General features: G+C 43.1%; 1 protein-coding gene across 4 annotated transcripts in view; it reads right to left on the bottom strand.

Moving 5' to 3' along the window:
* LOC133838395 (lachesin) overlaps positions 1–23610 on the bottom strand; it is a 128647-nt gene that overhangs the window by 50263 nt on the left and 54774 nt on the right. For all 4 annotated transcript variants that reach the window (XM_062269475.1, XM_062269472.1, XM_062269474.1 and 1 more), the window contains exon 3: positions 16446–17108. In XM_062269475.1, coding sequence (XP_062125459.1) covers positions 16446–16593 — 148 coding nt within the window. In that variant the 5' untranslated portion in view covers positions 16594–17108. The remainder of the gene's footprint in view (positions 1–16445; positions 17109–23610) is intronic.

Raw genomic sequence — 23610 nt, 5'->3', positions numbered from 1 at the left:
TAGCATATTGCGTGGCGGACGCCTATTTGGGAATATCGATAAAGTTCGTTAAAAAGATTGAAATGTGCGATTTGAGGCGATTTACTCTCAGGAGCTTACCAACAAGGGTTGTTCTGTTTCTCCTTTCTTTAGAGGGGAGCGAGGAGACGGACGCTGTTTTGACACTTGTCACCATTAAGCTAAGCAGCGCCAACAAGCGAATATAGGGGAAGAGCACCGCACACAGCGCACAGCGAGCGAGAGTGAGTTGGAGTCTTTTTTGGGGTGACAATTTCCAGTAACAAACTCCCATTCTCATGCCAACATTCAGGAGGGGGCTTTAAACTCTGGCAAGCGGTTTGACATCGTTCGTTGTGATGCTTTTTAAGTCAGTTTAAGATTTTTGCAGCCAAGTGACAGCCACTGACAACGTACAAACGGGATCTGTGTATTGGGGGCACATGTCCTGCCATCTCCTCATTCCACATCGCGTTTCTCTCTCGTTTCTCTTAGTCATTTTGGTAGCTCGACGCGGATTACGTTTTTATCCTTGCGTCTCCCTGAAAACACTTTCACAGCCAATTTTATTATACGCGCGCATTTCGTTCCCTTTTGTGATGTTGTTGCTCCAGTTGCTGTTGTTGTTGTTGCTGTTGCTGTTGTTGTTATGTTGTGCATTTTTATGCCGCATATAAATAAATCTGTTAGTTGTGCATGTTTACGAGTTTTTAAGCCTGGTCTAAGCGGACCCCGGAACAGTCAAAAAGAAAGGGAAGTGTTGCGACCATTCCCTTGACGTCGTCGTCGTCGTTGACGTCGTGTGCATAAGCGTCAATTTTATGCATACTTCGTTGTGTAAATAGCGTAAAATGTTGTTGCAAAGCGTTGCAAAATGTATATAAAAGTGTGCGGAACAGCAACTGCTTTCGATTTATGCTAATCTCGCAATTTGAACTTGACGAAATACTTTTCTTTTCTTTATTTTTTTTTTGGCAAGCACAGCATTCTGTATTCAGCCAGCTAGTGTCGAAGTAATTGACTACCCGAGGAGTGTTGGCAGCAGCGCGTCAATTGGTCAGCAATTCAAAGTTAAGCACCGGTCAACTATAACAACAGACGCGGCTGGCAACCTGAAACTGAATCTCATGAACCATCGACAGCTAAAGGTGCCGTATGATAGACAGCACGAAACGAGAGGAGGGCGAAGAGAGAGAGAGGCGCCAACTGACTGGATGTGTATTTTATGCCCTGCACTTGAGTGCGTAATTTTATGAGGCGCTTTTCGCTTTTATTAGCAGCGCCGACAATAAACTGTTTATGTTTATTATTTGCTGATGACCTACGTGCAAAAGGGCGGTGCCAAAAAACTCAACAGCAAAGAGCCTAAATAGTGCCCGAGCACAAAATGAATCACTTACGGTCATTTGGCAGCTATATACAACAAACAGGCAGCAAGTCGTGGCAAGGGCGGGGGAGTAGCAACAACTACAACTGCAGAAACAAACTGAACAACTTTTTGCAGAGAGCATTCGGAAATGTCTGGCATCGGTTTGAGTAGTAAAACAGGAAAGAGCGCCCGTGGGTAGTCTACGTAAATTACAAATTAGCAATCACACTAAAACTGCAGGAGGTCAGCGGGGGGATACAGAGACAGAGAGAGAAAGCGAAAGAGAGAGAGGTTGGCAATAAATTGGCTGAGCGAAAGGCGGCCAAAAACGAAAACTTTTCATATTCAAAGCGTCAACTCATTAAACTGCTGTCTGAAACTACACAGACCCAACTGGCATCAAATGAAGCACGCAAAACAAATCAAAGTGGCAGCTCAGAATCGTGCTACACACACACACACACGTAGATACAGCATCCCACATATACACATTCACACACACACACGCAGGCAGTGCGAGGTGTAATCGCTGTCGGAAACGGATGCGTGTGCGTTGAGCAATTTGAAAACGGAAATCAAAAATTGACCTTAAGCCCCCCCACAACACGCTCAATGGGCCAAAAGGATGGAGCAGAAGGCGAGTGCTGTGACGGAGGCGGGGAAAGGAGAGGCCAACGGGGCAAACGGCAAAAGCAGTTAGACGAGTCTGGGCCATTAAATCGACACCTAGTACGGATAGCCGAGCGAAATGAAGTATAAAAGTAGCAGAATAATAAAAATTTATTGAGAAATAAAAAAACAATTTAATTTATTAGTATTTAGTGTAAAAGGAAATAATCGATGTTATAAATTTTTGATGCCAGGCCAAGCAGCTACTCTCTGGCCCTCCCTTCCTACCTCTCTGCACATGCCAAGTGAGGTTCATGCATGTGTGAACGCGTCTGTGTTTGTGTGTTTGTGTGTGTGTGAGTGAGTGGGAGCACAGTTAAAAGGCACATCGAAAACAAATGAATTGGAATACTCGAACGTTGGCAGCTCACCACCAAAATAAAGCGGATATGCTGCCGGAAACAAGTATGTGAATCAAAGTGCGAGTGTGTTTGTATGTCAGTATCGGTGTGTGTGTGTGCAGGCGGCAAGTACGTGTCTATTTGTGTGAGTTAGTGTTTTAGAAATTCGGTCTCGGATGTTAAGTTCAAACGCTTATCAAGTGTGTAGATCTTACTTATGAGTTTTACGGCCAAGCCAGGCCACAAAGCCCAGAGCCAGAGACCGAGCGAGAGACTGCAAAAGCTAAGGAAAAACCAAAAGGAAAAGCCAAGGCAAGGCAAGGCGAACAGCAGTAAAGTAAAGTGAAGTAAAAAGGAAAGGCCAAATTTGTTGGCTGTCGGAGGCCCGGATAATTTAATTTATTGTTTTCTCTGTTAAATGATGCTCAAGAGTATAATTCGCCATCCAGCCAGCCAGTAGAGAAACGAACGCAACGCGACTAATGTGCGCACAAATTGCCCAACAACGACGACGACGACGACGAGCCGGATATCGACCAGTCTATGACCTTTGATGCGTGCAAGGATGTTTGCATCAGGCCGACAGCTCTAGCTGCCAACAATGCCTGACAGAATGCCCGACTGTCTAACTGACTAACTGGCTGACTGACTGACTGGCTGACTGTTTGGCTGGCTCGTTGACAGCAGTTGCTGGCGCATAACGCAAAGTACTCAAGCTGATGGGCTTTAAAAACCGCACACTGACTAACTATATATGACGACGATGCATGCGCACCAAATATGCAAATGTTGTTTTCCCCGAAAAACTCGACGTGAGCGCGCACTGAGCGAAAACAATGCACATTTTAATTTTAGCCTAGTTTGTAGCCACAAAACAAGGCACAGCGAGCAACAACAACTCAAACAAGCAACAGCAACAGCAGTGACGTCGACAGGACTGCAGGATATGTGCCAATAAAAAGTTTGGCAAACAAAGTTGGCGTCACAAAACTGTAACTGCAACTGCACCGGAACGGCAACACACTGCGGCGTGAGAATCGCAAAAATTAGTGGCCTCGTATCTTAGCGTGCCACACACACACACACAAAATCCGCACGTTTTTCGTCGGAAAGCCAACCTGATTTTCAACTCCAACTCGAACTCAGGCAGAAGCACGAGCCAGCCTTAAATAACCGACTTAATTAAACTTAATTTGTATGCTTTACTTTCAAACTGAGTTTAAATTGCAAGACGACTGCTGAATTGTCAGAAAATTTCAAACTGTCACCGACAGCTGAAAGCGGGTGAGGAAAGAGATGGGGAGAGGGGGAAGAGCACGGAAGTTGCACATAAACGCTACATAAATAATGCAATTTATGTGAACCGCATAAAGAAATGTGCTGTGCCAGACACTAAGGCACTTGTAATATGCATGTCTCTTTATATGTATGCAGTTCTTTCTTTCTTTCTTTTTTTTTTGCTCAACCTCCAAAAGAAGACGAAGCAGCTTAGCGCTTTGTGGCACTTCAGTTTTGGGCTGCCTCAAAGCCAACGAACTGGCAAAGAAAACTGTGCTGCACTCTTGCCCTTGCATAAATCTGGCACACACACACACACACTCACAAAAAAATCACAGCGCTCTTTGTGCCCCAAAAAGTAGGCAACAAAAAAATTTAAAGCAAATTGCGCAAAAGTGCAAGTGCCAGGCATGAGATTTAAGCAGCTTTCTGATTGCTTAAATTGGCAGCCAACCAACAGAACATATACACATATAAGAATCTGTTTATTTGTATGGAAATTGATCGTCAGGCGAAAGTCATGTCGAGTCGTGCCCAGTAAACTAACAATGTGTTTAATGCCTTCCACTTTCGTAGTCAAATGAAAAAAAAATATATATACATTCGTCTATAATTTCATTTCCGTGTTTTTATTTGTTTTTATTTTGGTTATTTCCGCCTTTGATGATAAAGAACAGAGCCAGAGCCACGGTCATAGCTAGGAGTATGAAGTTCGTTGGGCTTGGCCAGTCGTTGGATTTTATGCAGACATGCCCACGCATTTTAATTAAGAAATTAAATTAAATACAAACTGATGCGTAACAGATTCCTCGTTACTAATTAAAATTCAATTTCTTGCCATTAAAATGAGCTGCGGCGACGACAAGAGCCAGGCCAGCAAAGCAACAACACAACAACAGCAACAGCAGCAATAACAACAACAACAACAACAGCTGCTACAGCGTCAATTACAAGCGAAAACCCTTCGCACCGGATACACAGAACACAACAGTAATAGCTGGAGCAATTGAGGCGTGGCCACGCCCATTTGCCACACAGAGACGGCAAATTAAGCACGCAAAATTAATACGCAATAAAAAAGCAATAATAAAAGCCAAGTCGACTCGACTCAAGGGGCAACCACCGAGATACGAAACGAAACGAAATAACTGAAAACAATTTGTAGTCGCTCAGCTCAGTTCAGCTCAGCTCGGCGCACTCTTAACTTTTATGTGAGTAATGCCATTGCCATTGTTGTTCCTGTTGTTCTTTCTATTTTAAATTGAATTCAAAAAGAAAGCGCTGAAAGCGTAAGTAGACGAAAAAAATCAAATAATTTGTTAATGGCCAGCAAATTGATAATGTGGCAAGCTTGTGCTGAAAATTTCCTAATTAAAATTTTGATATTGAAGCAGACGTTTGATTGATTCTCTTCAAGTTTTGCCAGCTCACAATACGCTGGCAAAGTTCTTGAAGCCTCTTCTTCCGCTGCTGCTGTTGGTCTTGTTGTTGGCCGAGAGTTGCGGTTAAGTGGATGCCGGGCGTGGCTTAGCCAGCCTCTCTGAGAGGCAACGCAACAATGGCAGCTGAAGGCAGCAAAAGCTGGGCAAAAGCCGACAGCAGTCAGGCAGCTTGAAAGGCAAACAAAAGCTACAAAATACTTGACGCAACTATGCCGAGGATGTTGCTATGAGCACCCTGTATGCCCTAGCCCCTTTACCCTTTCCTTTTTTTTTCTGTTGCGCTGTTCTCAGCTTCCAGCCCCTTTGGCCATTTTAACGCAGCAACATTGTTCGCCATTTACCAGACTAAACGGCATAACAAAGCAAAACATCAACGGTGGATGAGCAAGGAGTAGGGGTAGTATTTCAGTCGGATGGGTGAGGTGGGGGGTAGGTGCACAGACGTGCAAAAGGGGTAACAAATTACTTAAGAAAACTGTTGTTGGCTTATTGGATTAGGTAGCCGGGTAAAGTAAAAAAAAAAGAGGCGACCGAAAAGCGTTTCAGATCTTTCAACGCACAATTACCAGCGGCTCTTTTATAATTTCTACAGCATCCGAGAGCATCCGGGCTGCAGGCCAGCCATCAAATGCGGACATCTCTTTCTCTATGTAGTATCCTTAAAGCGGACGAGCGCATATTTTTAAGTTCCTAGAGTTTCAGCCAATTGTTTTTTTCTCTGTTGAGTTTTGAGCCGAAATATTTTCCCAGCCACGCTCAGTTTGTTTCTTTCGTTTTTTTTTTTTTTTTTTTTTTTTTTTTTTTTTTGTATCCCATTGGTGGTTTTTATTGTTTGGACCACGTCAAGTTGCGAGTAGTATTTGTTTTGCAGCTGCCCCTCGAAACTCACTTGCTCTTTCTCTTCCTCTGTCTCTCGCTGTCTATAACCATTGGTCGTTTTTGCCAGTTTTTGGTAGCGCTTTAGACCAAACGTCGCATTCACCCCTGAGGCCTGTTTGGCGTATTGTTACACAATTTTGTTGAAATTTATTTACAGAGTTTATGCCACACAGAATCAACATTGAAGTTGGCACAATGGCAACAAGCACAGCATTCACCACACAAAAAAAAAAAATGAAAAACGAAAAGTAAAAACAAAATCAACAGCAGCCAGAGCATTGAGACCAAAGACCAATATCGAGCCAAAACACTGCGCCAAGTTGTGCTTCTAAATTTCTATCCCCAGTGCATGAAAGTTGTCTCATGCCCCCTGCCACATGCCACGTGCTTTGTATGCTAAACAGCAGTCAGCAGTCGGCAGTCGACAGTACGATGGTAAAGCAGAGGCTCGAGGTCACAAGCTGGGTCAGAGTTGGGTGTAGCATAAAGCACAAACAAGATAATAAGTTCATAAGTATTATTTGCTATATAATCTCGTCCGCTGCTTTTGCTGCCCCACTTCAGTATCTATCGTGCAGTCGATTTGATTTCAAAATTTGCAGCAAACTTGAAATCGTGTCAAAGTTTTTCAGAGTTTCCTAAGCACAGCATAAAGTTGTTTAGAGGATTGGCAAAGGATATCGCTGGACATTCAAAGTTAATTGGTTAGATTTGCAGCTGAGCTTCAGCTCTTACTTTTACTCTCGCTCTCTCTATTCAAATAAGCATTGATCTTTCGCTTGAGTCCAAAGTCAGAAAGTGGCTTAGCAGCTTTTGATGAAATCTTCATAACTCATAAGCATACAAAAACTTGTTATGTAACTGGACGCAGAGCAAAGGGTCGAAGAGATTGCCTGCAGCAGTCTCGCTCCATTTGCCTCGCTGTGTTGTAGTGTAAACTTGGCTCCTTTGGCTAATTAATCACGCCAAGTTAAGTAAACAGCAGCTGGCTGTTTAGTGCAACTGCTGCTAATAGCATTTCGTACTTTCGCTTGCCAACCGACGAGTCGGCCAGCCAGCTAGCCAGCTTGTAGTTGGCTTTGCCAACTTGGCCAACTTGTTCCAGTGAGTGGGCCGAGGGAAACTTTGACTGCAAACGCTTCTAAGTGCGATTTATGAGTGCCACTGTGAGTGCAAAAGTGCGAGTGTGCACTGTGGCAAACTGAACTGAAATTTGTTTACAACTTAGGCGTTAATTGACACAACCACAGCCACAGTTGCCGCACAAGGAAACCCCAAGGACAACAGGACAACGCAGGGCCCCAAAACAAAAGTGCAACAAAAAACACACAAAACCAAACAAAAGGCGGGCCAAGAGCGAAACTTGCTAACACAATTGGCTGCCTCAAAATGCAAGCAGAGTAAAAGCAACAATTTTGCATTTCAAACCGAGACCTCAATGAAAAGTTTTCGAATGAAATTCAACACCTTCGCCAAGGTTGTTTTACACTTTTTACACTTTTTAAATACTTTTAATAAGCTCGCCCGTTGCATCAGTTTCAATTTCAGCTTTCAACTCAGCACTTAATGAGACTTTGTGCAGGTTCAATGTTACACCCCGACCCCGTTCCCCTCTTTCCATTGTTTGGGTATAAAAAAACGCGTAAATCCTTTGGAGCGTAGTAAATCAATGTCGCAATAATCCGCACATAAGGCACTTTATCAATCAATGCAGAAAGGATTTAGTCCAAGTTTCTTTTATGTCAACGCCTCGTCGAGGGAATGTCTCACTCACCACTCTCTCAACTCTCTCACTACTTTCTCTCCTCTCGACTATGACAAAGCACAATCAAACTCACATACGAACGTGGCGCGTAAAGTAATAAGCGGTAAAACAAAGTAAGACTAAATAATACAGTAAATCACAAGCTAATGCCTCACACACACTCGCACACACACACAGAGGCTTGGCAAGGCATTGAAGCAATCAAATTAAATCCCAATCGCACACTTAGATAGACATAGACGGGGAACTTGGGTAAAGCGACAAACGGCGATAAAGCGTTATGGTTCATTAGGCCCATCGAGTGCGAGGCGGAGCCGGTTATAGACAACACAGCAACAACACAGCAACAAGGAATGACAATGCCAACAACAACAACAAAGCATTGAGCACAGAGTTTACAGTCAATGTGTGTATATATCTTGTGCCGCGAATCCTGTGACATTCGCCTACACACTACACTTACGCTCAGTCATCGTGAGGGTAGCAACTGGAACAGCAGCGGAGAGTGTCAAGGGGATTAGGGGTAGTTGCACATTTTCAACACTTAATGTCAATATCATTAAGTGTGCACCCATATGCTTAGATGAGATATCAAGCGAACCCACCACCACTTCAACTCACTGCAATTGTCACCCAATTGCAATGTGTTCCGCATTCGCATCCGCATCCTCGTCATCGCCATTCGCATCCTCAGCCTAAACTGTCAGCGCTTGACACTTGGCAAATATTTGCTGCAGCAAATTGCTAAGCTAAACATGGGTTCGGCGGGTTCGACGGGTTTTGGTACAACACAAGCATGAATAAATAAAACCATGCCGACTATTTGACAAATCTGCTGCAATTGACCATTGTGTGTGAGCGCTGAAGCGCTGCTGTCGCAATTTCGTATGCAAGGTCATGCCTCATTAAAGGCTTGAGGCAGCAGCACGAAATTCGACACCTGCGTGCCAAATTAATGCAATGAAAATGTACCAAAAAAAACAAAAAACAAAAAATGGGAAACTTTTATGAATGAGTTAAAAAAGAGTTTTGGCCGCCAACAAGGTTTTTGGCTGCGAAAAACTAATAATGAGCTTTCAATGTTAATAAGCCGAAAGGAAACTTCGTCGCACAAAAACGAAAGACGAACACCGAAAAGGCGACAGCTGCACTTCTCAGTGCCCAGCAGAGACATGGGGAGGGGGGATGAAGTGGCAACTGTGGAGGACGTTGACAAAATCCCTTTTATACGTAATTTCATTTTCGCCGCCTGTCCCACTCAAGAAGTAATTTCAAAACTTTGTTAGGCATTTTTAAAGTCATTTATGGTGAACGCGCAGACGACAAAAAAAAAGAACTTGTTACAAAAAAAGCTGGATAAGAAAAAATTTAGATGCCTTCGTTGATGAGCTACTGATGAGGCAACCACTCCGCTGCCTGTCCAGAATGGAGATGCTCGAGCTGAAGACGCAGTACATCAGCAATGGCCAAACTTTGCACTTGTCTTTTGTCTTTCTCGCTGACAGAAAATAAAGAAATAAAAAATCAAAAATACAGCTGTTATCAAACACTAAACGACCAACAAATACTCTATAAATATAGCCGTAAAAATTGCAAACCAAATCACACTCTTTAGTCCGATTAAAGCCCCTTCAAATTGCACAATCCTTTTGTATTGCTTGTCATAAATATATGAAAGGAATACATTAATGATTTCCCGCCATTTCATAGAGTTCCACTGAATTGTAATGATGAGAAAGAAAATATCTCCTGAATATGAAATGAAGCAGCTGGACAAATGTCGACATCTCGCAGCCTGCTTTTGTCTGTCTCTCTCTCTCTCTCCCTTTCTCTCTCTTGCTTTCTTTTTGGCTGGCCCTCGAAACTGTTTGCTCCATTGCCACTTTTGCGCCGAGGATAATAATAATAAAGTCGCCTCGCCTTAACGCTGGACGTGGCATTGCCGTTGGTGTGGCAGCAGCTGTGAGTCCTTCCTCTCTCTCTCTCTCTCTCTATCTGTTCCGCCCACATCGTTTACGCCCATTGTGCGACAGCTGGCGTTGAACTTAAATTAGCCTGTACACACAATCCTCTTTTCACACAGCGGCCAGCCAAAGTTCTTATCAGCGAATTTATCTTTCATATGGCAATGCAAAACTTCTGAGTGCCACGCCGAGTGGCAAGCTGGCGAGTGGCAAGCTCGGTGGCGACTGCTTTGTGAACGCGAATTACTTTGCATTGGACAATTTATTGCAACCACAAACAGGCGGCTGAGGACGGGGACTAGGCAGACAAACGGACAGACGGATGGAGTGGTTGAGCCAAGTGTTTTGATACTGTCGCCAAAATAAACATTTTATCATAAAGAGATTAAACGCCGATAAGCTGAGACTGAGAGCTCAGCTGTCGCCCCCTGCCGCCATGTATTTTGATTTACGATTTTCTGCTGAATGCGAGAGAGAGTCCACAAATAATGTCAAGCAATTCCGCATGCGACGAAATTAATTTGAAACATTTGCCAAGTGCTCGCCAGCTCAGTTCAGCCAGCAGCCAGTAAGCATAAGGGAATAGTGAGACTTGGGAGATTGGATAGACCAGGTAACCTGGTTGCCATTGCAGCTGTCTCCAAGCTGCTTTCAACTGCAAACTTCAGGGCAGCCACAAAATGGCCACATCCCATGGGCCACACTCAACCCAACCCAAACCCAACTCGAGACTCGCTGGCAAAAATGAAGGTAATCTATTTGCTTGCCCAGTGGGCTTGGGGCCATCCAAGCTGCACTCAATGTCAGTTAAATCCCGACGCTGCTTTACGACAACCTCTCAACCCAACTTTGCCTCAACACACTGCACTGCACTGCACCTCATTTTGCCTCGACAAATGTCTAAAGATAAAGCTGCAAAAATATTTTAACATCCTTTGGCAACATGCCGGCGCATCCCTACAAAAACCCCCCTCTACCAACTCCTCCCACAGAGGCCACAGGATAACAGTAGGTTGTCCACACCCACATCCAGAACCACAGATGCAGTGCGTCTGTTGTTGCTCTGTCTGGTTAGTAAGTGGGTCCAACAGCAACAGCAGCAGCCGCTCAACCTGCACTAAACAAAGTCTTTGTGTGAGAAATTTTCATATTTTATGTACGAGTTGAGAGCTGTCGGAAAAACAGAAAGAGCGACAGAGAGAGGGCGAGAAGCTTTTCAACTGGTAAGCAAGTAGCAAAAAAATTGGCCACAAAATAGTTGCAGTTGTTATTTTTTTTCATCCCGCTTCTTGGGTTCTTTTGCTGCTTGCTTCTCGTCCCATTGCTGTCCATGTCAATTTGGCCAACTAGACGAAGTGCTTCGCCCACTCGTTGGTCTCGTTGGTACTGTGAAGGACACAGCTGACAAATCCAATGATAATTTGCTGCAAATTAAAATTACTATGCCGTTGGCCAGCATTAAGAGTAAGAGTCGTCGCAGTTACTTAGTTAGGGCCGCATTGTAGCCAAATCTCTGTCACTACGAACTCTGTGTTTTGCCATAATGAAATGGCTTTTTTGAAGCAGGCCAGAAAACAAAATGAAAGTGCTCGACGCACAAAAATTCTAATGAATTGCTGCTGCAGTCAGTCAGACAGTCCGTCCGTCAGTCACTCACTCAGTCAGCTCAGTTGGAGAGTCATCTGTCAGGCAATGAGAGTTACTTTATTTTATTAGCAACTTGTTGGCCAGACTTTTTGGCCCAGCAAGAACAACAACAAGAAACTAAATATGCTGCTTTGCGGCAGCTGATGAGTAAAAATTCAATTATCGTATTTAACTTCGTCGAGGTAACACAATTTAACCATTTAAGCCACTAAATTATGCAATCAGCGGCACATTGAACCAACTAAGAAATATATTCAGCTATTGCCACAACACACATTTGTCAAAGTTTGTACAGACTAGGGCTGCTAGGGCTTTAATTGGATTATGAGACTCAGTGACTTGTTGCTGCTCAACAAAAAAAGGTCTAAATAGAAAACTGTAATCAATAAAGTCAGTTTGCAAACAATTAATCGATGAACAAAGGATGTAATTACAGCTTCCCTGCATTGATCTAATCTGTGAACTTGATGCACACGAAAAGAATAGATTTGTCAGAGCTCAGGATCCTGGCTCCTGGATAAAGACAAGCGTGAGGCATGAAGCAAAACCCTGAGCTGCAAAAAAAGAGTGTGTGTGTGGCACATCAAAGCTGTGGTCAAGTCTAAGAACCGAAGGACTACTTAGCAAGGGTCTGATGATGAGTCTGCCCGCTGCCCGTTGCCTAGGCAACCACAAAGCAGCTTTGACCCAGTTGCCCTTGCTTTCTGTTCCTTGCTGTTGAGTTTTTGCCATGCGTCGCCACATGCAGTGTATGGCCAATGAGTAGAGCACAGCTGAGCAGAGCCATGGGCCACAGCATTGTCTGCTGTTGAGTGCAGCAATAAACTTGAATCGTTTACACCACATCCACATACAGCACAGGATTTCCATTCAGAAAGACTACGAAAAAGTGGAGAGAGAGAGAGAGAGAGAGTGAAGAGTTACAGTGAAAGACAGTAGAGTCTTACTCAGTGCGACTAATGTCAAGTCTTCACATTCATGGTAATAAAATTTTACTCCTTACAGCGTGTCAAATTGCATACCACCTCCCTCTCTCCCTCTGCCACTCTGTTGTCTGCTGCTTGGAGTGATGTCTTTAGTAGATTTGTGTGGCTTTCATTTTATGCTCGTGCTTTAATTGTCAATAAAATAATCATTTGCAAACATTTTGCCACTGCAACCGCAGCACGTGCCGAAAATACAAGCGCAAAATATGTAAAACGGCAAATTTTTATCAATAAATGATTGAGCACTGTGTGGTCTGAAATCCGTCTGCGGTGGAGGAGGAGGAGGAGGGCAGACACTGAAGTTTAAGAGAGTAAAAGCCACAGGCAGCCTCGTAAGAGTTGAGCTGGCAGAAGGGGGCACTGCTTGAGGGCTGCTCTTCAAGTTATTGACGAGATAAAGTTGAAGATTTTTGTGTGCATTTTGTGAAGTGGCAGAACGAGCCCATAATGATTCAAGCCATCGTTGTCGTTGCCAGTGGAACAGCCAAGGGAGTACGGACGTGGCCAAAGATGATGACGTTGAGATGTTGGCGCTGAGATGGCACCGACCAAAAGAAGGCAGAGCCACAGTCGGAAACGAAGGCAAAGGCTGAGAGTTTCGTTGGAAGCTGGGCAACCACAGGATGCCAAGGGCTTAAGGCTTTGCCAACTCGTCTTGTTCTTGTTGTAGTGCTCTTCGAGTTGTTGTAGTTGTATACGCGCGTGTGTGTGTTGGCAGGTCTAGTTTATTTGCTCAAATGCCGCTCGTTTGCTCATGACACCAGCCACCAGCAACAGCAACGGCAGCAATAGGAAAAAAAAATGAATGAAAAAAGAAGAAAAGCAATAAAAAGCCATGCGAAGCGGAAAAAGAAAACATTGTGGCCAAACAACAATGCCAACAGCGCCACGCACACTTCAAACACACACACACACCCAGGCACTAACACACACATACACACACCCATCTCGTCACACACCCAGAACACAGCTCATCGATTTTCACTTGAGCGAGAAACGCTGCGAAGCAATTCTCTGGAGTCGTACAAACAAATGCGCGTAAATTTTGCTTAGCGCAAGTGCAAATACTTGACACAGCCGCACCTACAACAAGTGGATATCATGTGCCACATGAATGCCAGACGACCAGATGCCCTATAAGTGCTCAACTACTTCACAGCATAACAAAAGAGACAGCGAGTGCTTGAAGCTAAGCACATTAAATGCTTTCAACTGTATAGAAAACTGTACAAACTCGTTGATGTGGCTAGCAAGCTTCAATTTATACCCTGTAAAATGCAGAGTTATGCTCATTCCTTCAAATCCTCAGTTAGAATTATTGTAAGAGGTGCAGCTTTCAGACGAAGCCTTTAAATTTCCATTTGTTGGCATTTTAGTCATATGTCAATATCCCTTTTGAGGTTTTTTTTTTTACTTTTTGTGGGCGTAACTTTAACGGTTGACTTAGCTTATCGCCATAGCCCTTGCTCAGCCACGCCCTCGCAAAGTATCGAGTTTATCATATTCGTTTTTTTTTATTTTTTGCTTTACTTTGCTGCTCTTGTGGCGGCTGCCTTTTACCTGATTTATTTGCATCTGCTTGGCAAGCAGTTAATAAATTTCAGTTACATTGAACTGTTGTTATCTCAGACAGGTATGGAAAGTTTTGTAGAAAATCGAAAGTTTTCCTCTTGCGAAAGTTTTGCGCCTGGCAAATCGCAAAATACCTGTGTCAAGTTGATTAGCCCCCAAACTAGAAGACAGCTTTCGATAAGACCCAAATAATTTTGTTTCGTTGTTGGCTTTAACCCTATGCGCCAGAGGGACTATAAGATAGTAATAATACTCGTGTGATTTCTGACACAAATATTAACGAAAAAGAATACAGTTAGATTAGCTTTGGTTTCATAAAACCATTTGCACTTCATCACAGACGGCATGATAAGCCCCAAAGGGGATGGGGCAAAGGGGTGATGGAAATAGGGGGAAGGGAAGGAGACAACCGCAAATGCAAATATTTGAAGCATCAGCAAAAAGCTGGCGGCGGATACGAAAAAAACCAAACGAAACCAAACTCAACTCAACTAACTACAAAACCGAAATAATTGTTACTGACACTGACACAACTTCTGTTGCTGCTGCTGCTTTTGCTGATGTTGCTGCTGTTGTTGCTGATAGGGCAGACAAACGTCCCGCAGCAATTGAAACAACAGCAAAAGGCGGGTTTGGATAGTTGGAGATTTGGTTAGAGAGATGCACTGCCAGTCAATGTTTTTGGTGGGTGGCAAAGACAGAGCGAGAGAGCAAGAGAGTGAGAGTGTGGTGCAGTGGTTTGTGCTGTGTAAACTTGCCAACACAAAGTAAAGTTATTTGCGGTTCATTATTCACTTTTGGATTTTATTTCCTTGCGGTGCACTCAGACAGCAATGACTGCGACTGCAACTGCTGCGACTGCTGCACGATCGAAACAACTGATGGACAGCAGATTGAAGCCCGTCCAGAGCAGCACGTCGATGCTGGGTGCTGCCACCGTTTGTTAACTTCTCTCCCGAATGCTCAACGGCATGCAACATGACTTGGCAATGCTAAACGCGAATACGAATAAAACTGTGGGATGAGCGACTGCTGCGATTGGGGAACGGGAATTTGAATGGGAAACTGAATGGGAACAGTTTGGGGAGCTTCGTAGTTGCATAGCGACATTTAAATAGAAAATTTTGCTTGGCACACTGTCAGTCGTCGTCGTCAGAGGAAATTTTTGCTCTTTGCTTATTCATCTTGCAAGTTGAAAAATAAATTAATAATGCGTTTTTGCCACTGACAGCAGCTGCAACCGCATACTAAAGCGACTTGGCCAAAGGAAAAACTAAGTAATAGAGAGACTGACTCGGAAAAACCAACAAAAAAAAAAGTAAAAACTGAGAAGCATAATATAAGAAAAAACGAAAATAGAGTTAGATCGATAGATTGTGTTAGTTGCCGAAGACAGAATACCCTTTCACGTTGTATTAATTTAATAACAGTTTTGTGGGGTAGCACAAGACAAACACAATTATCACATGACAAGTGGAATCTAATCGAATAGCTGAAAGTAATTGAATGTCAGTCATTTTTATGGGCAATATTAATTGAATTTGTTTTCTATTTCTAGCACAATTTGAATAATGATAATTGCAATCTCTTCTCATAATGTCGAATTTAATACGAACTATTAAATTGCAAAATGTTCCCGGCAAGAGTATCAAAGGCAGCAACTGGGGGAACTGACGAGCAAGGACTCGTGCAGTTCTTGTTCTAAAATTTAATTGCATCTTTTTCAGCAATTGTAGCACGAAATAAAAATGCATGCTAATGTACGTAAAAGAGAGAGGGAGAGAGAAAAAGAGAGCGGGTCTTAAAAACTCGAATGCGAATGCGAATGCGAGTTGCAGGCAGCAGACGTCATGCAGAAGGCAAAAGGCGAAAGGCAGAAGAAGTTTAAGCTTTCAGTTTAGTTCAGTCAAGATATGAATACTAATAGCCACTGGAATGTTTGAGTAGCCAAAGGACATTGCACTATCTGTGTGTGTGTGTGTGTTTGCGTGTGGTTCCCAGGATGTTTGGCTCAGCTCAGCACAGTTTCATTTCGTTTGGTCTGGGTTCCTTTTCGTTTATTCGCTGGCAATGTCATTACTCTTATTTGATTCCGTGGACATTCGCATAAATGTCAGATTGAGTTTTGTGCGGCGGCAAAGTTGAGTCCTTGAACTGCAGCAGGACAACCCGGCAAATGCATTTAAATGCAAAACTCGAGACCATTCTGCCAAGGAATGCGATGGGGACGAAACGGCGGAGATTCTCGAAACAAAAACGAAGCGAAGAAAAGCAATTAGCGAAATTAATTGCTTAAGTTTCGCTTTTGAAATATTTATCTACAAGAATGAGATTAATTCAACGGCACCAACGGACGTACACTGTTGCCACAATGGCAATGGATATTGCGCTGCCATGCACAATTTGCGGACTTGTCAATTGAATGGGGTTGTCTTAGCGGTTACTTGGAATTGCTGATTAACTTAACTTTGCAGCCATGCGGACTGCGATTGTATTTCAATTCAACTGGAATAAAAACTACAATGGATCAACTTACCGTTCTCCCAGAGCTGCTGTGATAGCAACATCAATGCGATGACAATAGACAGTGAGCGCGGCAGGACAGGTAGCTGTGTCCTCTTGCGGATATGTCTTTGGTTATCCTTGCATTGGCTAATTGTTGACATTGGCCTGTGTTCCGCCATTTTGCAGTTGTTGCCTCTCTTTTTGCTGTTCCACTTGATTGGTTAGTTAGTTTTCGGTATTTGCTTTAATTGTTCGTCGCGTTGTTTGTTTGTTGCTTGTTTTGCTTCAGCTTTTCTTTTGCTTGTGGCTATTGCTCTCAATTGGATTTGAAGGAGCTTCTATGTGTAAGCTGGCGTATTCAGGTGCATTGAATTAATTATTTCATTGTTGCACACCTTGTTGTTGTTATCGTGGTTGTGGTTGTTGCCTTCGCCGCAGATTGTTGCAAAAGTTTTGTTGTCGTCAACTGCAGCAGCACTTACGGAATTTTAATTATTCAAAATAGGTTTTGAGCACAGCGAGCCCAAAAACCAACAACAGACGACAACAACCGACAGGCACTAGGCGGTACACAGTACACGGTACTCTGTAGTCGGTATTTGTGTGTGTGGCAGGACTCGTGCAGGACCTCGGTCTCTGTTTTAATTGCTTGTTCTGCTGCAATGCATTTTCCTGGGGCGTTGCAAATTTATAGCTGCAAAATAGAAGTAAAAACGATATGCGTTAGTTTTCTGCATAACCACAGAGAGTCGCCTTTCCTCATTCCCATTCCCATTCCCTTTTCCTCCCCCGAATGCAGTGTATATTTGTTGAGTGTGTGTGTGTTTGTGTGTTTGTTGTGTAATGCTGCTAAGCCATCGTGCCCAAATACATAATTCCTATGCAAATAAGCGTAGACCAAACACTAAAATTTATGTGCACGCTGCGTTTTGCATATCTGCACACAGCCAATGGCTGAAGTGCTGAAGAGAGAGAGAGACGTCGCAGAGGGAACCCATAAACTGCGGGGAAGTACATTCTATATTTTTGTAATTTTTTTGTTTTTTTTTTTGGCAAAACTGTCACACAAAAATAAAACTCAAGTAAAGCGTAAAAAAATCTAAACGTTGCGAGGCACAAGTCTGGCAAAAACACAGGACACGCTGCCAAATTAACAGAAATTTTGGAGCGCAACATTTTTGCCTTTTCCTTTTTTTTTGCGTCACCAGAGCGCAGACCTGATTCTGCCTCTCCCTCTCCCTCTCTCACTTTTTCTAGCATCTCTCTTCCTCTCTTGGTTTCTGTATTCTTTTTATATGCACTCAACGGCAAGCCAACTGAAATAATCCTGAAAAATATTGTTGGCTTTGATTTGGCGCTGCCTTTCGCTTTGCTTTTATTATAACTTTTTTTTGCCCCATCTTTTTCTACAGTTTCTTTTTTTTTTTTTTTTGGTATTCTGCATTTTTTTCTTCGTTTATTTTTTTTTGTTTAGCAACCTCTCAACTTAATATGACATGGCAGTTGTGCATGCATGACACACACAAAATAGAGCAAACACTAGCAGAAGAGCAGCAAGCAGCAAACAAAAAAAAAAAAATGATATAAACTGCGCATCATTTGCGCCAAACTCCGCCTCCACATCCAGCTGCCCCTCCCAAAACTTTCGCCCATATGCGGTCCATAAACAATTCTATTAAAATTAATGTTGCATATTTTTGAGAAGAGAAAAACTTAAATGTTGTACAAATTGATTCAAATTTGTTATAAGCTTGCGTAATGGAGCACAAAATGACCAGCAAGACCAACTACTAAATACCCTGCAATTTATCATAAGACATCATATATTTGCCCAAGGACAAATTGAACTGCGGAAGAGAGACGAAGCAACAAATTGAAGCGCAAGTAAACAAAAAAGATTAAGGAAAGCTAAAGAGGCGCATAACGAGATACGTAAAGAGAGAGAGAGACAGAGAGATAGGGAGAGGGAGAGAACGGAAAAAATAAAAGCAGCAGAAAAAAACGAAGCAAATATGATTGATTTTATGTGTTTGAGCTGTTGTCTGAGTGAGTGGGAGTCGAGTGGGAGAGTCTGATGGTTAGATAAAGTCCGTGCCAATGACAAGCATCGACGGCTGTTGGCAAGGCCTAAAGGATATAGCCGGAAATATGCAAGAATACACAGGGATATTACTTATGTACACATACTCCGCATAAGTCGTACATCGCTCGCTTTTTTATGCTTGAAAAGGAAATAAGCACAGAGCACAGAGCAAGAGCGAGCAACTCAAATGGGGAGCCATTTCCTGGCCGAATGACAGGCAACCCAAAGGGAAAATCGAAGAGCAAACCACAACAACAGCAACAACAAAGAAAGAAAAACCACACACCCATGCAAGACATGCGTATGAGAAAATTTGTGTATTTGCCATAAAATAATTTATCAATTGGAAAAAATTTTTAGACAGCTTCGGAAAGCAGCCAAAGGGAAAAAGGGACACGGGGCATGGGACTCGGGAAATGAGGAAAAGTACACGATGCGAAGAAAAATGCCCAAGCACTTTATAAGCTGTATGCGTGTGTGTGTGTTTGAGGATAAAATTATGACAGGAGGAAATAAAAAAGCATAAATTTATTACTGGGCAAACGATGACTACTAAAACTTGGCCACAGGCCCGTCGGGAATGCGGCATGGCACGGCGATGTTCGAGCTTCGAGCTTCGAGCTGTGTGAGCTGCAAGCGAGCATCATAAATAATCGAAGGGGCGACAATATTGAACGCTAGGACAATGAACGTAAGGACGCCAAGGACCACGGCACTGAGTGCACTGACGTCTTCGAAAGCAACATAAATACATAAAGATATATATTTTAACATATAGATGCGATTCAATATGGAAAATGGAGAGGGTTATGCCTCACGCAATGCCAGCAAAATAATTGTAGCCGAGTACATGCGGCAATTTGCCATAACAAGGATATCAAATTTGCGCACTGCCAGCAGAAGCAGAAGCAGAAGTTGAAGCAGCAGCGACGGCAGAGACCAAAATAAAAAGGATAACGAGCACAATAAAAGAAATGAAATCGTAACCCAAACTGTTACTAATTGGACAAAGCAGCCAAACAACAACAGCAGCAAAGACGCAAAAAAAAAAAAAGTTGTGGAAACCAAGAGAACCAACAAGAGGATACCCCGAATATACACAACTGTATCTCTCTCTCTGTGTGTGTGTGTGTATATTTCGGGTGTACGGCCCTCGAGCACATTGGCATTGCCGAGCTATTCAAATTTCGTCAGAGTCGACAAAAAAAGCGAAAAAAAAATTGGCTTAGTTAAGTCTAATTTCGCAGGCACAGACAGAGTGCTTAAAAAATAATTACGCGCGCGTTGGCAATCAAGAAGGCGTCGTTATCGTTGTGTCACTACAGGAAACCGGATACGGATGTGCATGCATAGTACGCGATGTCAGCATCCGGCGTGACGTGGGCGTCGCTAGCTAGCTACCATTGCTGGCTGCGAATTGACCGCAATGTGGGATAAAATTGAATTTGGCTGAAGCAGTACAAAACGCCTTGCCACAAATTCGCCAACTTACAAGTAATTAGGCAACTCAACTGCACTCCTCCTCCCCTCCCCTTTGCAACTAGAGGATGCACACACACACACAGACACGCAAAGGACATACGCGTCGTCGGACGCGTTGGCGCCATTCGCTATGCTCTCTGCCACTTGCCACTTGCCGTTTGCTTGATTGTCACTACGACTGTTGGCTAATTGCACAATGTGCTGCACCAGTTGATGTGGCAAGAAAAGATAGAGGCAGGGAAGGAGAGGGGAGAAGAGGTCCACGCGACACTGGCTCGTTTTCTTTTACGTGTTTGAGTTGCACTTCAGACCGAGTAATTACCAATTTGAGGCGCCAATTTGGCTGTTGGCTGTTGGCCCCAGCGTGGCCAGCAAAATTTAATTAGTTTGACAACCAAATGTCAGCGGAACTGCCCTCCTTTACGAGTGTGTGTGTGTGTGCGTGTGTGTATATCTGTGGGTACTATGAAAATGACAGAGGGCAGACAAAACATCAATGGAAAGAATTTTCGGCTGGCCGCAGGCAATGGGCGGCAATTATGAGAAATCGCTGCTATCCCTTTGACCCTTTGTAATCTCTTTAACGATGTCAATAGCAACCAAGGACAACGCACAGTCAGTCAGTCGGTCAGTCAGTCGAGCAATTTTAATTTACTTTACAAGTGTTCGTCAATTAATTTAATTTAAACCCTTTTACACAAAGCAGGATTACTTTGACACTTTGACAATAGTGGAGACTTAAGCCGGAAGGACGCACAGATCCCCCAAAACAACATGCACAAACAAGACAAGACAAGAGCAAAAACTTTGTCCCAAACCATTTATTTAATTATTAAATGTGCAAATTTTCAAACTGCTGCTGCTGCTCGGCAAGGGCCACTAATTAAATTTGAGATAAGAATCGAATTGAATCGACCTCGAGCACTGCGATAAATGTCTACAAATTGGTTTGCTCTGAATTATACACATTTTTCTAGGATGAAAAGGAAGCGAGGCAGGGCCAGCTGGCCGGCTGAGTGGATAAACGTTAGAGACAGACACACAAGTCGATGGGATACGAGTATAGACAACTCTGGTTGCACTGCCAGCTGTAGTCAATTTCAAGGGCACTCAACGGGGCAGCTGCCTCATCCGATGCTGCAGCAGTAGCAGCAGCAGCAGCGGCAGCCGGAAGAGCTCTTCACAGTTTATAGCTTCAAGTGGCAGTTGGCAAGTGCAAGTGGAAAATTCCAGAGCGTCAACTGCTTGCAGTTTGTTTTCTATGCAAGCACACGTACTCACACACACTTGCACGCTTGCACACGCACACACAGGATATTCGCATTGGGCAAGCAAGAAATTGGGTTTGAGTTGAATTGATTAAGTTGACACTGACACTCAATCCATTTACATTCACACACATACACATACATGAATACTCAATTTGAATTTGAGAAAACTTAATTGGCATGCATATTAGTTAATCAAAATTTAATTCAATTTAGGCGATTGCCCTTAAATATGCACTGTGCATTTTTGCCCAGCCTTGAAACTGAAACTGAGGCTTTTGGCATTTTTAATTTGATTAAACTCAAACAGCAGCTGCTAATTAAACTCAACAACGGAGACGGACGGTAGCTATAACTATTCAATGGACATGCCAAGCACTAATTAAGATTTTGTCAATTACTTATGGCAAGTGCCACGCCCCCAGTGCCAACATATTGGAGTAGGGGTCAGCGCTGACGCAGCGCAAACTGCACGCCGTCGCCTCCAACTAAACCAATGTCCAGCGATTCAGCAGCAGCAGCTGTGTGAGTGTCCGAGTATCTGTGTGCAATCATTAAAATTAATTTATTGGTTTCATTAACTTGGCTGGCGAGTCTTTAGCAGCAACGAGCACATTAGCCACTGCCTGTTGTCGTCGTCGTTGTCGTTGTCATTGTCCTTGCTCTGAAGTAAGCTGCAATCTTTTTTTCGTTTTTGTGTCGATTCCAAATGACACCAGGACGACATTTCGTACCATTTTGCCTGTGCGACAGCCTGACCAAAATCCGTTGAAAGCATAAGCCAAAGAAAAACGAGAAACACAACAACCAAAAACGACCATCGGCCAGAACCAAAGCCAAAGCCGAAGCGAAAGCCAAAGCCATTTCGCTTGGCTGCCCAACAATGAAAATGTAATGTTCAACTTCCTCTCTGTCACTCTCTCTGTCTCTCTCTCTTTCTAAGCTCCCGCTAAATGGGAATGGACTAGAAATAATCATCATTAGGCACGACCCAACCACCTTTTGGTCGAACTCCGTCCTCAGTCCTCGGGCTTCAGCAACAAGTTCTCCGTTCTCTGTTCTCAGATCCTTACTCACCTTGCCAGCCTCCAATTATATACTACAGTTAATTTGTAGCTCACTTTAAATTTGCCACAACTGAAAAACTTTTTTTGGTTTTACCGCCTGGCAGACAGTCGCAAAAGTTTTGCCAACATCAAACAAAACTCTCTCAACGCGCATACAAACTTATTTAATAAACCCCATTCGCACTTCTGCACCAAACGAACACATACAAACACAGAAGTGAATGCATTCGTTAGCGTATACGTAATATTTCAAGTCGAAATCCTCAAATATTTTTCTCTGTTTTTCTAAATTGTGTAACATGCCAGCAAAATCAAATTTAGTACAGAAAAAGCAAACATTGCTCGACTTAATAATACTGTGTGCTGAGGGTTAGCTGGCAAAACAAAATTTATTGTAAACTAATTGCTTTAAAAATCTCTTAAATATTTCCAAGAATTCAATACAAATTTTTATTAACTAAAACATCTCCAAATGCTTACTCTTTATTTGCATTATTTTATGTAGATAAAACTTGCACAACTAGTGCAATATTTTTTGCGGTCTTCACATAAAATAATCCACAATAAATTCAAAGCATTCAACCTTAAATTAGACTCTTAAATTCTTGCATTTGAAATTTATTTGTTAAATATTTTGGTAGCATTGAAAATGCACATTGCAATATACTAGATATTTGTGTTGCCAAACCTGTTGGCAGCTTAAATCATCTATATGAGTCGATTATTCTGAGCTGTAACCCCAAAGCGGTGACACTTGGAAAAGCAAGTAACTGATTAGCTGAAAGCTGCTTTGGTGCAGAGGAGTTGTATGCATTGAATGCGTTGCATTTGTCATATATAACTGTCAGGGCTGTCTATATTGGAGTCACAGAGGCCACCCAACAGTGCAACAGGGAAGCATGCAACAACAACAACAACATCAGCAATAACAACGACAACATGCCACCCGTTTGATGCATTGCTTTGCACATTGCCGCATTGTCGCCGACGCCAACGTCGACGTCAACGTTGGCGTCGACGCGGCCGAAGTGCATTTGGCAAATAAGAAAAATTGCATAAATTTCATTAAATTCGAAATGTCAAGCAACTGTCGTGCACCCTCGACCTGTCTGCTCTCTCTGTCTCTCTCTCTCTCTGTCGTTGACTCTCTCATTTTACATACTATATGCATACACTATGTCTCTGTGTGCGTGTGTTGGTGTGACTTTACATCAGCAATGACGTCGTCTGGCGGCAACAACATTGCCTCTGATGTCGTTGATGTTGCCTTTGCCCGTGTTCAGTTTGCAGCAATAT

This window comes from Drosophila sulfurigaster, chromosome 2R, assembly GCF_023558435.1.
Source record: "Drosophila sulfurigaster albostrigata strain 15112-1811.04 chromosome 2R, ASM2355843v2, whole genome shotgun sequence".
Classification (NCBI taxonomy): domain Eukaryota; kingdom Metazoa; phylum Arthropoda; class Insecta; order Diptera; family Drosophilidae; genus Drosophila; species Drosophila sulfurigaster.
This window is presented reverse-complemented; position numbering and strand designations above follow the sequence as displayed.